The following is a 16,540-nucleotide window of genomic DNA, read 5'->3' as shown; positions in this document are numbered from 1 at the left end:
CAATCAGTGTCTCCTGTGATATGGCTGGAATATCAGCTGGGTGGATGGAGGGACTCAGGGGAGGGAGGATACTTTTGTACCAGATCCTGTAATGCCTTCAATGATGGGATGAAGTGTTTGGATTTTATTCTGTAGGGAATGGATATTTTTGAGGTGGAGACAATTTTCTTATTGTGATGATTCTAGCAAAAATGAAAGTTGGAGAGAGAATAATAGTAACTCACATTTACTGACTACCTACCAAGTGCCAGTCGTTGTTCTAGGCAATTTGCCTTCCGTCTCGCTCTACCCCACTAGTATGTGAAATAAATTCAGTGATTATCCCATTGGGCAGATTGAGAAAACTGAGGCACAAAGAGGTTAAGCCACTTATCCAAGGCCACACACCCAGTTAAAAGACAGCCCAGGAATCCAGCCTAGAAGTCTTCTCCAAAGCCTCACTTAACTATCCCAGGGGACTACCTCACCCAGGAACCAATTAGAGTCTAGTCTAGGCTATTACAAGAGTACCCAAGAGAAGAGGGGCCTGAATTAAGATTGTAGAGATGAAAATATAAAAGCAGCAGCATTTACTTACTGTCTTTTGTGTAAGAAAGGGGGCCAGGGAATATATATATTATTTTGTTTGTTTCTGCATGAAATACTGGAGAGATACACAAGAAAGTAATAAAAGTGGCCACCTGTAGAGGGCAGGTAGGGGGAAGGGGTGGGTGGGGAGTGGATGGAGTGAGACACCTCTATGTATGGCTTTCAATAGAGTTCTGATTTCTGACCCACATGAATGTGTTGTTTATTCAAAATAACACAAACGATAAAAAATGGAAAGGCAGGGGCTTCCCTGGTGGCGCAGTTGTTGAGAATCTGCCTGCCAATGCAGGGGACATGGGTTCGAGCCCTGGTCTGGGAAGATCCCACATGCCTAGGAGCAACTAGGCCCGTGAGCCACAACTACTGAGCCTGCGCATCCAGAGTCTGTGCTCCGCAACAAGAGAGGCCGCGACAGCGAGAGGCCCGCGCACCGCGATGAAGAGCGGCCCCAGCTTGCCACAGCTAGAGAAAGCCCTTGCACAGAAAAGAAGACCCAACACAGCCCAAAATAAATAAATAAATAAATAAATAAATTTTTTTTTAAAAAATAGAAAGGCACAATTTAAAAGCTGGAGAGCTTCCAGAAGGAGGGGAATGGTCTCCTGGGGTCCAATGGGTTAGAACTGAGAAGAGGATGGTAGATTTGGGGATCAGAATGCTTTGCTTCTAGAAACAGGTGAGAGGGGTGAAACCATGCAGCACTGGGCCCCCCGAGGGATATCCAAGTGCTTCTCCCATTTTATAAGACACTGAGGGTTCTGTAGTCTCTGCTTTCAGCCAGTATAGATATCCTATTGCTCAGGAAGGTATTTTAAACAACATACACCAGGAACTGAGTGGTTAAGAGGGAAACGGAGGCAGGCAGTCTCTGATTTTCTATTATCACCCCATTCAGGCCAATGGAAACCTTCAATTTGATGTTTTGTTTTTGCCTTTTATGTTTTCCCTCTCTCCATCACACACCTCCATGCAAATACAATCACACACACACACACACACACACACACACACACGCACAGCATAAAAGGGCCCCTTTGCAAAAGGATTTTTCTGGATCTGCTCAGAGGGAAGGAAAGGCAGAGGAAAGGAAGGAGAGATGCAAGCCGCCCTAGCTACTTTTCCTCCCCTTTAAGGCTGCCTGGTTACAGTCCTAGGAAAGAAAACCCCTGCATTCCTCCCCTTTAATTCGGTTTATTGTTGAAGCGCTGGAGCAGCTAATCCTCACAGACCTGTAGGAGCTGGAGTGGGAGGGCCACGGGCACCGTTCTCTCGGATTCCCTGGGTAAGGTAAACCTGCTTCTTTATTTGGTTTGAGGAGGTTTCTTTGTTTAGCGGGAGGCTCGTGGCACCAAGAGAGTGGGTTTGAAGAGCCACTCTTGCAAGCAACTTGGGTGTTTATTTCAGCCCCAGTTCCTGTCTTGCCTGACTCTCGAGGTATCAAGGGGAAGTTGTAGCTGCCTTGGAAGATAAGTCTGAATGGGTGTCCGGGTAGGACCTCTGCGGAGATTATCTGGCCATCACTTCAGGGTTGGCTTGAGCGGGAACCTTTCGCACTCCCGGGCAAAGAAAAGGGAGCAAAATATCTGTATGTGACCCTCCTGCCGTGCCTGCTTGCATTTAGGGACAGCCCTCTGGGCTCTGTCCCTGGGAGGGGCTGTCCATCTGCAGGGTGTCAGGACCTCCAGCGCCCTTGCACCCCTCCCTCCTGCTCAGCCCTTCATTTCTTAACCTATCAGACCCCATCTGTCAAATGGGGCAATGCCCTGTTTTGGTTCTCCCTACCTGTCTAGGTTGTTGTGAAGATTAGGAGAGTCAGTGGGCAAAAAAGAGGTTTGTAAGCAGTCAGTGGCTATGCAGACCCAAGGCAGGCAGACCAGCCTCAGTGCCTCCTGGCAGGGTCCGTGGCCCAGAGCCCGCTCCTGTCCCCCGCTGCGTTAAGATGCAGAACTCAGCAGGGACACCGCTGTCAGTCACCTTCCTCAGGGGCAAGTCTCTCTCCCTTCTGTCTTTAAACTTCCCTAGTTCAGTTCTCAGGTAAAAATGGTAAAAGGAGGTCTGGACTCATCACCACCCCCATCCGCACTGTGGCCCCTTCTTTCCACGTAACTTTGACGCACAAACATTAACCCTGAGGCTCCCGGGGACGCTGCCGGGGCTCTCGCTGCTGTTCTAGCAGCAGTGCGTGGCTGGCCAGCTGCTTGTTCTGGAGCCAGATCAGTTGATGAGGAGGAAAATCTCTGAGAAGGGTCAAGAGAGTCAAGCAGGTTCCATCTTGGGTGAGGAGATGATCTTTCCCAGATCAGAGGCTGGAGACAGCCCGGCCCCTGGCAGTCCTACCGACTTAAGCTTAACTAGGGCCAAAGGCAAGACCCAATAGGCCATAATACAAAGTGCTTAGTAATACCTGATATGGGAACCACACTCTACAGTGAGTAATGTGCTTTTAATTAATCATCTTTAAGACAAGCCCATTGGGCTGGTGGGGCAAAGAGTGGTTCCACTGAGACTCCACAAGGCAAAGCTGGATACTGGTGAAATCCATTTGATGACAATAGCATTTGAACCCAGATCTTCTGACATAGTCGGTGACCTTTCCATGATATTACAGATAGCTACGGTGCAGGTGTGAGTGTGGGTGTTTTTATGTGTATTAAGAGCACTCTTTAGAAAGATAGGGCAAAACTTTGGGAAAGAAGCTCAAGGTTAGAGTGAGAAAAGGTTTGAGCTGGAGCCAGAAGCCACTTAGGCAAGAGACAGATGGCCAGCCCCAGACTCAGTGTTGAGAAATCTGAGTGTTCCCGGGATCCAACCTTCCCCAGATCATCCGAGCCAGCCATGCGTTCCAGGGGGAATCAGTTGGTTGGTGGGATTACAGGAGAGCATCCTAAGGATGAGGGCGGAGGTAAGTGAAATTCCAACAACCACCCGCAGGAAAGAGGCGACAGGTTACGTGGTGGGGGACAGGGAGACTGCTGTTGGGGTCTGGTGGACTGGGGCTCATGCCCGGCTCTGTCACTTGCTATCTGTTTGATTTGGGGCATTTTTCTTAATATTTCTACCCATCAGTACCTCAACTATAAAATGGGGTTAACGATACCCGATACCTACCTTGAAAGACATTAAACGAGATAATGGCAGGTAAAGCGCCCAGCACAGGGATCACCCAGGTGATCGGTCTGAGGCAGCGAATACCTTCGGGCCTGGGAGCAATTCTGCAATTCTGGCTGCGACTACAAAGAATCTCCTTCCAAGAGACCAGCGCCTCCCTGACCTCCTGTGCCCCAGTCACGCACGTACACGCGGCCAGGACTAAACTGACATCCCTGAGTGACGAGGCCCAGCCGCAGCCTGCCAGAGGCAGCGGAGTGAATGGGCTGCAGCATGAATGGGGGGTGGGGGGGGCAGCTCTCTCCAAACGGGCTGCGAGCCAGCCCTACAAGTGCAGGTGCATGGCCATGGTCGAGGGTGAGGGGACTGGGGGTGAGCAGCTACCCCCGTGGAAAGCAAGCTGGTGATGGTGCCAGGGAGCTGCACGGGTTGTGGATGACCGTCACACCCGTGTCCTGGAGCGGGGGAGGGGGAGGGGGAGGCTGGGAACTCAGAGCTTCTTGTGGCTCTTGCCACAGCCATTCTGAGCTCAGCCCGTCCTTCCTCCTGTTCCGCCTCCCCAGGTGGAGGTCCCTCCTCTCACCTTCCAGGGGGCGCAGTACAGTGAGCCTCTTGCGTGCGAGTGGGTCTTAAAGGCAGCGTGTGGCGGACACACAGTTACACCTATGACTCTTGAACCCTGCTTAGAAAGGTACCCCAGTGGAGACCAGCCCATGGAGAAACCCAACCCAGGCAGTGTTAACTCTGTGCTCCAACAGATCTCTGCCTTCTTGGTTGAGTAGCAGACAAAGTAGTTGGTTTGCATTTCAGGGCTACATGTATGGAAAGTTATACGTCTTCAAACACTTTAGAATCAGAGTGAGATGCGGGTCGCACTTGAGAGGCATGTGGGAGCCGAGACCAGCTGAGGAGACAGCAGATTCACGTCTCCTGCTGTGTGCTCACCCCTATTTAAACTGTTTGTTTCCCCTCTCTCTGCTCAGTGTTTAATCCACGTGCCTATAAAGTGGGCTCACTGCACAGCACTTTAGAGGTTACAGAATGCTTTCATGCCCGTTGATGCATTGGAAGCCCCCAGGAATCCTGGGAAATAAACAGAGCAGGGATCATTAGTCCCATTCAGCAGATGAGGAAAATGAGTGCATTAAGAATAAGTAACACACCCAGCTCTCTCCAGTGATTCTTATGTGTCAACCCCTCAGCCACCAAACAAAGCAGCACAGAATTCTGGCTTGTCACTACAGCAGGGTTTGATTAAACTTAAATGTGGGTTTGAGCCTGAAATAAACTGCAGGAGGCAATTGAAAAATGACCTTCCTCAGTGATTTTGGGAACAGAAACTGGCATGCACAGTTGGCCTTGGAGATGCCAGACTAGGGGGAGGGCCGGAGATGGAGCCGGTGTTCCTGGGAGGGTCTGTCCAGCCAGAAGTCTTCAGGAGCTTTTCAGGTCCAGGGCCCGAGCTCTGGCAAGCTGACCAGCCACTTCAGCTGCAGCCTACGAATTGGAAGTAGGTTCTGATGGCACACACAGACCCAGCCACGTGCCTGTGCACCAGGAGGAGAGCAGGGCTGTGAGTGATGACAGCAGGCTGCTGGAAATTTCATCTATTGCTCATTTATACAATCACAGGACATCAGAGCTGGCCTAGTCCCCACTTTCCCCAGTAGGCTCTGAGCAACCATAGATCCTCTGGATGCTAGTAAGTGTTGCAAAAGGAAAGAATTTACAGTTACAGTCTAGTAAAGTTGAGGGACACTCTAGGTTAAAGAGCATGAAGCAGGTGTCTTTAACAGCCCCCAGGGCCTTTAATAAGCTAACACAGAACATGAATCTCCAAGAAGGGGCAGTTAGAAAATCTGCTTTGCTTACAGAGAGTCTCCTAGGACTAATATTTTAAAAAACAAATGTCAAGGAACCCTAATCTAGTCCATTCTCCTCTTTTTACTAAGGAGAAAGGTGGAAGCCCAGAGATGTACAGTGATCTGCCTGACGCTGCACGCTTCTTGGTGCCAAGCCAAGACTGGAGGCAGAATTTGACCTCTTTCCAGTGTGCCTCTCAATCCAGAGGCTGATGAGAAGTCCAATATAGGCCAGAGTCCAGGAAACTGTGTTAGGCCAGACCCAGGAAAGAGAATGTCCCAGCTTTAGTCTTTAGGCCCCTTTATAACCAAACAATTTATATATTGCCATGATTCTGTGTGTCCCAACCTGGAGACAGGGAGCACATTCTTATGTGCTTATAAGACAACTGATAACCTCCCTCCCAAGACACACAGTCCTTTCTGAGTCATGCTCTCAAGGAATGGAGAACCCCAGAAGTGGTCTTAGGGTGGGCTAATTCCTCTGGGGTCAGTAAAGGAGCCACACCTGGTCCCGCAGGAAGGCTCTGAGGCTTGCCCACCATGCCTCCAAGTCATTCATGCCTCCTTGCTCAGAAGCCTCAAGTGAGATCACTGGAGAAGGCTCTTCCCATAGGCAGAGTTGAGAGCCATTATCTGGAGTTGCAGGCTGCAGGGATGCTACTCGAAAATTCTCCCCTTCCATGTGTCCATCTCCTCTAGTTTACTCGTATCCAGCTTAGGAATCTACTGTGGGTTTGGGAAACATACATTGGATCGGACTGAATTGAATGCCTCTGAATTCAAACATGGTGCCCCCGAGATTCTGGGACGTCTCATCAGGTGGGGTGACACTCTGAAGCAATTAGCCCTGTTGATTAATTTTTTAAAAGCACCTCAGAACAGAGTCTTAAGTGGCTATGACTCAAGATAGTAAACTTTGGCTAAAGAGGCCATGTGGACCAGGGCAGGCAGGAGTGAGTGTCCAGAGAGAGGGTCCTGGGCAGGGTGGGGTCATAACACGACTTGGTACCTACGTAATATGGTGATGGCAACGAAGAGGCCCCTGAAGATAAATGTCACGTGCCTTCGGGTTCTGCCTGGGGCTAGCTGCTGCCCCTGTGACCAGCTGGAGCCTGGGAAGGAGAGAAGGACAGCAACGCTCCGTGAAAGCAGCACGTGAAGCGTGCCTGCCTCCTGGGCTCACAGCCTGAGCATCTCTCCGCAGCAACTCATAAATAGGCAGGCTGGATGCCACCCGCCTATTCCCAGAAGCTCAGAAAGCGCCACACTCAGGGGTAGCGTCCACCTCAAGACTGTGCAGCCTGCCCTTTAGGAATAACTTTTCCCTCTGTAGTCTCCTCCCCAGCTATGAAATTTTTTCCCAAGAGATCAGGAAGGTCATCTGTCATATGGAAGACCATACAACAGAGCAGGAACTAGGAGCCTGGTGTTGCCCTGTGGGGGTTACTTTAGAACCAAGTGAGAGCAATATGGGAGTTTCAACCTTCTCGGAATTTTTCTTTTTCTCTGAAAGGGCCTCAATTACAGAAGTCGAGAGAGGAGATGGAGGATTTTCAGGGAAACAAGCAGGATGCAGCAATGGAACACCCCTGCCCCCCATCTCAGAGCCCACAGTTAGACCCCTAGCACGCAGGGCTCCGGGGCCCTGAGGTTTCTCCAAGGTCAAGGAGGGGTGGGAATGAAGTGGAGTTTCAGATCAGGGTCCTTGAGCTTTCCATGCGTCTCTGAAGATGGAACTAAATTGTTAGGGCTGAGTGTATGGGAGGAGGGGTGGGCGGGAAAGATGTTTTCTTCTAGCCAAGCTTAGGCTAAGAATACTGTGTTTTTAAGCTATTTAAGAGCAATGGGAAAGAAGGAACAGTGAGTACAGATCTGCTAATGTGGTGGTGATGCTTCCTGGAAAGTGGACCCATCAATCCACGGAGGCTTCAGAAGGGGGAGTGATGCACGCCCCACTGATGGGCCTGTGTTGGAAATAAGGCCCTTCATTGGTTCTTTACCCAGAAAAGGGGCATCTACAGCCCAGTTGTTCTGTGGAGGGGAGAGACAGAGAGGGAGTCACACAAACTCATCCTGCTGATAGGCTCCTTTTAAGGTCCAGCCCCTGGCCCTCATCCCCTACATCCTTCAAGACTTCTCAGCTGCCCTGTGTCAATACAGTAAGAAGCAATTGGTCCAAGCACAGCTCTGATGAGTGGAAGCTGCTAGATTTGGGGCTCAGAATCTGCAGAATAGTATCTGGCTAAAGATAGCCCTCTGTTCCAATATTTCATCTTCCCCAAAGCAATCTCTGCCAGTCAGGGTTCATTTGTCTCCACCTTGTGGACCGTGCCCTCGAAGTTTAAGATCAGCCCGCCATTGTATGCCCGGCGAGTTCTCCTCTGGCCGCTGCCTGTGCCCTGCACTGCTGTGGTCCCTGTGGGCTGCCATCCTGCCAAGAGGAACAAATCAACAAGTGGGCCTGGAGATACAAGGGTACACCAGGTCTACGTTCAGCTGTATCGAATGCTAAAGAATGCTTAACATTTCCCACATGGGCTTTTCATAATAATAGCCACCAATTATTACATAGCCAGGTTGCACATTTACACCCTAGACTAAAATGTACAAAGAAGATGTAGCTTCTTTATTTCCTATAAAATCTTCCCCATGAATGCCCACCCTACCAGGCAGCGAAAATGGTACAAAGGGCGACTTTACATTTGAACTTGTCCATTATAGCATCTCAGGTTTAATAAAGAGTCTCATTTGGTTGATCCAGTATCTTTCAGGAAAACACAGCCTTGAGATGGTCTTTTCTCCTCCCGTTCTATTTTCAAGGTAGCCTTTTGTGTTATAAGGTACTTACTTGACCTGTCTGTGGCAGGGGAGAAGAGGGCCCCCTACTTATCAGGGACCTCAGATCCCTGAGAACTCACAGAGGCTGACTAGCCACCTCTGAGGTGTGCCTGGTCCCATCTGGCCCCTGGGGCATCAGGCCGACATCCTCCACTAAAGGCCTGATTCCAGACATTTGCTTCCACGTGAGAAGCCCTGATTGTAGCCGTCTCTTCTTCTGGACCCTGGTTGACAGGAGCCCTAGCAACTCTATATCCCCTCACCAGGGCCGTGGGCAGAGGTGAGCCGGTAAACGTTTAACGTCTGGTTCTTGGGGGATGGGGCGGGGAGTGAAGGAGAAACCCTGATGGTAGCATTTGCCTGTTCCCGTGGTGTAAATACTCCCACTGTGGTCAATTCCAAGCTAACAACATGAGGCCACTGAGCATGGAGTTTGGTCAGCCGTGGGTCCAGCCCCGACAGGCCCTGAGGAACTTCTGACCCTGCAGGTCATGTGACACTGACTCACTCACCTCCCCCATCTGGGCCTGTCCCGTGATGACTGTTAAATGTGTTGAAGTCAGAGTTCCTCCAAGGCTTAGGGTCTCCCACCAGCAGAGTCCTGGGGAGCCCATCCATCCATGTCACCGATCTCCCCCATTCCTAGATGGATGTTTACTACAAGAGGGTGAAAACAAGATGTGTGCTTCTGACAACTGCACCGTCTGTCTCCCCATCTCCTTCTCAGGATCCACTTGGGCCCAAATCGCCAGTCTTTCCACACCTCTTCCTCTTAGCAAGGACCATCCTTGTGCCACATTCTTCTTCTTTCCAGGGTCTTAAGCCTTACGGTTGTCACTTAAAGGCAGAAAAGGTTTCCCCCTGTATCACAGAACCTATTTTATGACGTGAGTCCTCCCCTGACCTTCATCTAAATAAGACCCTTCCTGATTATCCCTCTAACAAGCTCGGGTTTTGTTCTTTTATGATCTACCCACACTTTGTCACTGTATACATGTTAGCTGACTTGTTCGCTTCCTGACCCCTCCAGCCTCCCGGCCCTAGGAAGGCAGAGCCATCACCTGTGTTCTTCACCTGACCACCGGGTTATACACTAAGTACCATAATTTTACCTTGCAATGAAATGTAACAGGAACTCATTTGTCTAAAAACGTATTGAAAAACATTAATTAAGACACTAGAACTAGGCGTCAGGGGGCTAGAATGCAGTGTGATACAGTGAGGGATGCATAGCTTCTGTTCCTAGTCTTGACTGAGAAATCTAGACTGTAAACAATTAGCTCTATAACCTCGGCTAGATTATCTGATCTTCAGATAATCATTCTGAATCATCCTTATGAAAGATTTGAGATCTGCTCTATCTACCTCACTAGAAGCTAAGACCACTTCTCTGGTTCTCCATTTCTCATTACATCAGTCAGGGTCCCGACAGGAAACAGATGACATATATTGATCGACAAGGAGAGTTTACCGAAGGTATTATTTAGAGGGATACAGTCAGGGTACATATATGTACAGCCCCTGGCACATCATAGGTGTTGACTGTTGAATAAATATGGTATTGAGAGAACTCATGTAAGCTCAGGATACAATTCAACTCAGATTTTAATGAATAACTGTTTTTCCAGCCCTGTGCTAAATGTGGTGGGAATTGCAGGGGAAACACAATGCTCATTCGTCTAATATTCATTCATTTAACCCATAAGTTAAGAACAGTAATGACTGGAGGTGGCCTCAGAGCTGTGGTAATAGAAAGAAGGGCGGCTGACCCGGTAGTCTGAATAAATACTTGGGCGATTACTTGGTATCTTAAGAAACAGCCCAGATGCCTTCGAGGTGGATAGTCCCATGTTAATCATTCGTGTATGTCTTATCGCGCTTACGTATGTTTGTACAAAGTGGATTTTCCACTACTAGACTCCGAACTCCATGAGCATGGAGCAAGCACAATGGGCATGCAGTAGACGGTCAATAACATTTGTCTTGGTAGTTTAAAAAGCAAATGCAGGGCTTCCCTGGTGGCGCAGTGGTTGAGAGTCCGCCTGCCGATGCAGGGGACGCGGGTTCGTGCCCCGGTCCGGGAAGTTCCCACATGCCGCGGAGCGGCTGGGCCCGTGAGCCATGGCCGCTGAGCCTGCGCGTCCGGAGCCTGTGCTCCGCAACGGGAGAGGCCACAGCAGTGAGAGGCCCGCGTACCGCAAAAAAAAAAATATTAAAAAAAAAAGCAAGTGGAGAGAATAAGTCTTATTTTTGCCAATTACCCAGGTCTTGCTTCCAGTCCTTCCTTCCAGTTGTTACATGCAGGATGTATTTTAGATTCTTTTTACAACTTGTTCTCATCCAATTGGAGGAATTATCTGATCAGACCCTTTCTTCCCTTCCTCAAACCAAGCATCCGCAGAAGCTTCAAATCTGGAGGCAATGGGTCGGAAGGAAGAAGATGACTGCAGTTCCTGGAAGAAACAGACCACCAACATCCGGAAAACGTTCATCTTCATGGAAGTGCTGGGATCGTGAGTCCTGGGGCTGAGGATAGGGTGGCTGGGCTGCCTGCTGTGGGGAGTCGGAAAAGAGTCATCCTGGGCCAGCAGAGAATGATAAACTGGGCTGAGGCTGCTGTAACACTATCTCAATAGCTCTCAGGGAATAGAGTAGGGGCTTCAGGGGGTAGATTAGGGAAAGGCACCTTGGGGTAATACAGAGGACAATCCAGCCTTTTCCCCAGGGTTCTGCCTCCTTAATCCCAGAGGCCCCTGCCCTGCTTCCAGATCTGTGACAACTTATGAGTCCTGCCCTGGTTGCAGGAAAGAGGAATTCTGGAGCATCTCTGGAGACTCAGTGACTCTAGAACCTTCCTGGGCCTCCTCACCCAGCTTTCTCATTTCCCCCCTGCAGTGAACAGGTCAAACCCACTGTCTGCTATAGACAGAAAAAGGAGCTTCTGAGGCTTGGAGAGTGGATGGGTTACACACACCTGAATCGGCTCCCACCACCACCATTCTTCCTGCTCCATATTTAAGTACCATGTTGGAAAAATAAAGTCACACTGTAGCCAAACTCCTACCAGCCTCTGGGGTGTCTGTTCCTTCCCCCTTGACAATGATTACATGGCTGGTGGAGCAGAGACAGCCTGTCTGGAACTGACTCTCCACTTAGTCCCACCCCTCCTCCGAGAGGTCACAGCCTCTGACACAGGCTGGCACCCACTCCAGGCCACCGGCTCCCAAGGCCTCAGAACCCAAGCTGGTCAGCCAATTAGTCTGGGTTAATTGGGCTGGGGGCATGAGGGGCCCTTAGTGGGCTGTCCACTCAAGCCAGCTTTCCCTTTAGTCAAATTGGCTAAGTTTAGCCCCCTCCGCCTGGCTAGGAGGCAGTAACCTCAGGCAGCGACAGCTGCCTACACTCTCTCTGCAGCCGTAAAGGAGTCAGCTCGGCCCTGAGAGAAGGCCTCTGAGCCCTCCCATCCCAGGCAAGGGTGACACTCCGCACACAGGAGGATCTCAACGGCCGCCCTGGTCATCAGAGCCTCCACCCTCCATGGAGGGCCATTGTCAAGATGGGGTTGACTAGAGAGGGGATTTGGGGCAGGAGAGACAGGCAATGCTTATGAGTGAATCTGAAATGATTTGCTAAGCGGCCCAAAAATCCAGAGAAGGAGAGAGAAATAAGCCCAGGTTGACAAGAGCGCACTCACCAAGTGCTCAGATTTGTGCTATAGGATTCTGGGAGGCAGCACATGCCACCCTTACAGAGTTCAGTGAGGTCTGCCATGCAGCTTCTAAACCCAGGAGGACATTGGAGCCCCCTGGGGAGCTTATGCCTCTAACTTTTAACTGTGAAAATGTTTAAGTAAAGAAAAGGTGAGGGCTTCCCTGGTGGCGCAGTGGTTGAGAGTCCGCCTGCCGATGCGGGAGACACGGGTTCGTGCCCCGGTCCGGGAAGTTCCCACATGCCGCGGAGCGGCTGGGCCCGTGAGCCATGGCCGCTGAGCCTGCGCGTCCGGAGCCTGTGCTCCACAACGGGAGAGGCCACAACAGTGAGAGGCCCACGTACCACAAAAAAAAAAAAAAAAAAAAAGGTGAAATAATAGTACAGTGAACTCCGATATACCCACCACCTAAATTCAATAGTGGTTAACATTTTACTAATTTGTTTTACATACACACAAACACACACTCACACATACTGCATTGAACTATTTGTAAACAACTTGCAAACATCATGACACATCACCTCTGAGTCCTCTGTCGGCCCTGCCTAAGAATGAGGGCATTTTCTTCTATGTTGACAAATATCATTGTCACACTCAAGAAGATGAATAATTCCCTAAAATCATTTTAGTCTAGGGAATTTTTGAAAAATACAAGTTCCTGGTCCCAGACTACTAAGCTGAAATTTAAGGGGCCAGGACCCAGTGGCCAGGCATCTATAAATATATTTATTTATTTATTTATTTATTTATTTATTTATTTATGGCTGTGTTGTGTCTTCATTACTACGTGCGGGCTTTCTCTAGTTGCGGCGAGCAGGGGCTACTCTTCATTGCAGTGTGCATGCTTCTTATTACAGTGGCTTCTCTTATTGCGGAGCACGGGCTCTAGGCATGTGGGCTTCAGTAGTTGTGGCACGTGGGTTCAGTAGTTGTGGCTTGCGGGCTCTAGAGCACAGGCTCAGTAGTTGTGGCGCACGGGTTTAGTTGCCCCGCAGCATGTGGGATCTTCCTGGACCAGGGATCGAATCTGTATCCCCTGCATTGGCAGGCGGATTCTTAACCACTGCACCACCAGGGAAGTCCCAGGCATCCATATTTTAAGTGTTGCTGGTGGCTCTAATGTACCCAGCCCAGCACTAATTTGAGGGAAGCAGGTGGACAAGACAGGGCAAGTCACAGCTGTTGCAGCAGCTAAGGCTGAACAAAAGCTAAGAAGAAGTCACCTCTGTGGTGCTCAGGATGGGGACAGGCAGCCCCAGGCTGCAGACCCCACAGAGTTACCCAGGTGAGGTGCTCTCCACAGAGGGGGCAGCTAGACAGAGCTGATTCCCTTGTTCAGGAAGCACCAGAATCCCATGACAAAAGCCCCTTTCCTCTAGTCCTCAGCTCCTCTGGAACAACCTACCAGGGAAAACAGGCTTTTGTGAAATCTGCCCAGATGCCACCCACAATTCTGGGGCCCTGGGCAGCTGTAGGGACACTGGGCAAAACTCGTCCATTACAGAAGGTACATCACCCAAGTCCCAGGCCTCCTCCTTTCACTGCCAAGGAAGAGATTTTTCTTCTTGGTTGCTCCCTTCCTCTCCATCACCCAGGCTCCCAGCAAGAGCAGAGAGCTATTCAGAGCAGGAAATGCAAATCAAGATCTATTGCAGCAAGCGTTTGCTCCTGGCTCTGAAGCCTCTGCCCATCTCGCCTTCTGACCCAAGCAAACTTGGCCACTCAAAACTAGCTCTCTGCTCCCCAGTCTGACAAATGGCACAATTAAGTCTTCTAATCCCTCTCCCCTGCCCCCGCCACACACACACACACACACACACACACACACACACCACACCTCCCACCCCCGCACACACGCACAATGCAAGGCTGTCTGAGCCCAAAGAGCAGTAATTACCACAACATTGCACAACCCTAGGAGATACCACAAACTGCAGGATCCCCCAGGAAGGTTTGATCTCATTTTACAAGTGGACCCAGAGTGGGTATCAGCTTTGAAATCAGGGGACCATCCATGTGTGGTTCTAAAGATACAGGTGAAAGGGGAGAAATCTGAAGGTGGACCCAAGAACATCACAGGTGGAAGCAATCTTTAAGGCCATGTGGTTCAACTCTCCTTTTACAATAAGGAAAGTGGGATCTCAAGATGAGTAGAACACACAGATAATCCCAGTCCAAACTTCCTACCCATCCATCCACCCATCCACCCATCCACCCATCCATCCATCCATCCATCCATCCATCACACAAACACTGACTATCTTCCATATGCTGCCAGGCACAGGACCTGGTGCCTATCCACATTTGTCTCCCCTCATTCCCTGCCTCACACTCTAGCAAAAGAGGCTGGATTACCCGAGGCAGCCCTGCCTCTCCCTGCTGTTTTGCACCTCTAGGCTTTTCCTCATGCTTCTTCCCCACCCCCACCTGAAACATCACTTCCAACTTGTTTTTTCCCTAGGCTAACTCTCACTGATCCCTTAAAACTGAGCTCAGTATGTTCTTAAGTCAGAGGGTCACAAATGATGTGCCTCTCCACCATCCCAAGTGGTCAGTTTGGACACATTAGGGAAAAGCGCCCTTTTCTCTAGCTTGCTGTCCAGAGCGAAAATGTTCTTATAATTATTGTATGAAAAGGTACAGTGGCTCCAAGGTGATGGCGTCTGCTGGAATTGTACAGTGTGTAACCACCCAACCATAGCAGAGGCCCTGTCTTAAGTGTGCATTTTCTGTGGTCTCATAATACTTCCCGCTGATCTATGTCTCTCACGCTAGATTCTAAGCTAGACCAATACAAATCCCAGTGCCTAACACGGAGAGGTTCTGTCAGCTCAACAAGTATTCATGTAATGCCTAATAACATTTTTCAAAGTGAATGTTAATTGCTCATTTGTCTGTGCTCTTCACTAATTTACAGGCTCCTTGAGAGCAGAAACACTTCCCTTTTTATCTCTAGTGTCTAAGATTCAGTAGGTGCTCAATAAATCTTGATTAGAAGGATGAGTGAATGAATGAATGAATGAATAGAGCAAGCTCTGAAGGCTCTAATTAACTCAGTTCCAAGTGCAGCTGGGGGAAACAGGAAACACCAAGTATTTTCTAAGGCAGATTCTGAATGTCCTTACACAAGCTTGATTGCTATTGGGGCTTCATGCTAGAATCCCCAGATGGCAGGGGAGAGGATGGCTCAGCTATTTCCTCACCTAAACTCTATCGCCTCTTGTTACAATCAGGTGTTCTCCCTGCTGGTATTCAAATAACAATAGTACTAATAAGAATAATAGTATCTAGCACATGTAGTTTACTAGATCTCAGGAAAACTTTTATGCACTTATGTCTATAACTCAGGTACTCTTCTAAACAACCTTATGAATCAGATACTATTGACATTCTCACTTTTCAGATGAAGAAACTGTGCATACGGAAGTTCAGTGACTTGTTACCCAAAAAGCTGAGGTTCTAACGTGGGCCATCAGGCTCCAGCATCCACTATTTGCTAACTGCTGTTATGGCCTTGTCTCCAGAGGACCCCCTTGAACCAAGAAGCCTGCAATTTGGAACCCTACCCTGTGTTCCCATTGGGTTCCATCGTTTCCGTCTTCAGACAGCCTGCCCAGAGCTGCTGAGTTCCCTTTTGTCCTCACAGATCCTACTGAGCGAGAGGACGCTCACCTCCCTTGCCGCTAATCATTGGTTCAGGGCAATCATCGGTATCTAAAACAGATACAAGAGTCTTTTTTCTCTCACTGTCAGAGCCCTGTCTCCCAGTGCTACTTCCAACTGCCACACAGTGACCACACAGCACACCACATTGGGAGAAGCCAAGTAAATTGACTCTGCAGTGGCCTCTCTTTTCTTTTGATTTAATAAAGTTTTATTTTTCAAAATGTACAGTTGGTGGGACCTGTTCACGCATCTTCACCAGCAGCTGGGGCATCTCAGCCCTTGGTGTTTCTGGTGTAAATTACTTGAGCTCTATGCTTTGAAACCAGCTTAAAAATCCTCTACTAAGGAGCTCCTGAAGGGCTGCCCTGGCCAGGGAACCAGGAAGCTTCAGTCTCTCAGAGACCACAGCTGGGGTTTATAAGCTTCCAGTTGGGAACTTCCTTACGGAGTTTCTCATATGTCGCTTTGTCAAACAAGACTAGGTTATCGAGCTTGTCCCGAACTTTGCCTTTGGACCACTTCTTCTTTTTGGCCTTGCCCCCAGATTTGTTCACTGGGCCTCTGTCTTTCTTGGCCGACTTTCCAGCATCTTTCTTCTTCTTGCCATCCTTGGGCAGCATAGTGAAGCCAGGAGAGCAAGTGCTATCACTGCCGTTTCGCTAAGATCAGCAGTGGCCTCTAATGGGTTTGCCAAGTAGAGGGGAACCATTATCAAATTATGGAACTAGGCAAGAGCAGCCGCCTAGTCCTTGAGTCTGTAATA

At 49.4% G+C, this 16,540-nt stretch overlaps 1 protein-coding gene and 1 pseudogene across 1 annotated transcript in view; one reads left to right on the top strand and one right to left on the bottom strand.

The window, feature by feature from the left end:
• Positions 1 to 1,818: 1,818 nt before the first annotated feature.
• CAMK1G (calcium/calmodulin dependent protein kinase IG) overlaps positions 1,819 to 16,540 on the top strand; it is a 28,373-nt gene continuing 13,651 nt past the window's right edge. Inside the window, exons 1-2 of the mRNA XM_065873977.1 lie at positions 1,819 to 1,870; positions 10,792 to 10,912. Of these exons, the coding sequence (XP_065730049.1) occupies positions 10,821 to 10,912 (92 nt within the window). The 5' untranslated portion in view covers positions 1,819 to 1,870; positions 10,792 to 10,820. The remainder of the gene's footprint in view (positions 1,871 to 10,791; positions 10,913 to 16,540) is intronic.
• On the bottom strand, positions 16,020 to 16,397 carry LOC136138675 (small ribosomal subunit protein eS25 pseudogene; annotated as a pseudogene).

Source organism: Phocoena phocoena, chromosome 1 (assembly GCF_963924675.1).
Source record: "Phocoena phocoena chromosome 1, mPhoPho1.1, whole genome shotgun sequence".
NCBI classification, from domain to species: Eukaryota; Metazoa; Chordata; class Mammalia; order Artiodactyla; family Phocoenidae; genus Phocoena; species Phocoena phocoena.
Note: the sequence above shows the minus strand (reverse complement) of the source record. Positions and strands in the feature narration are given on the sequence as shown.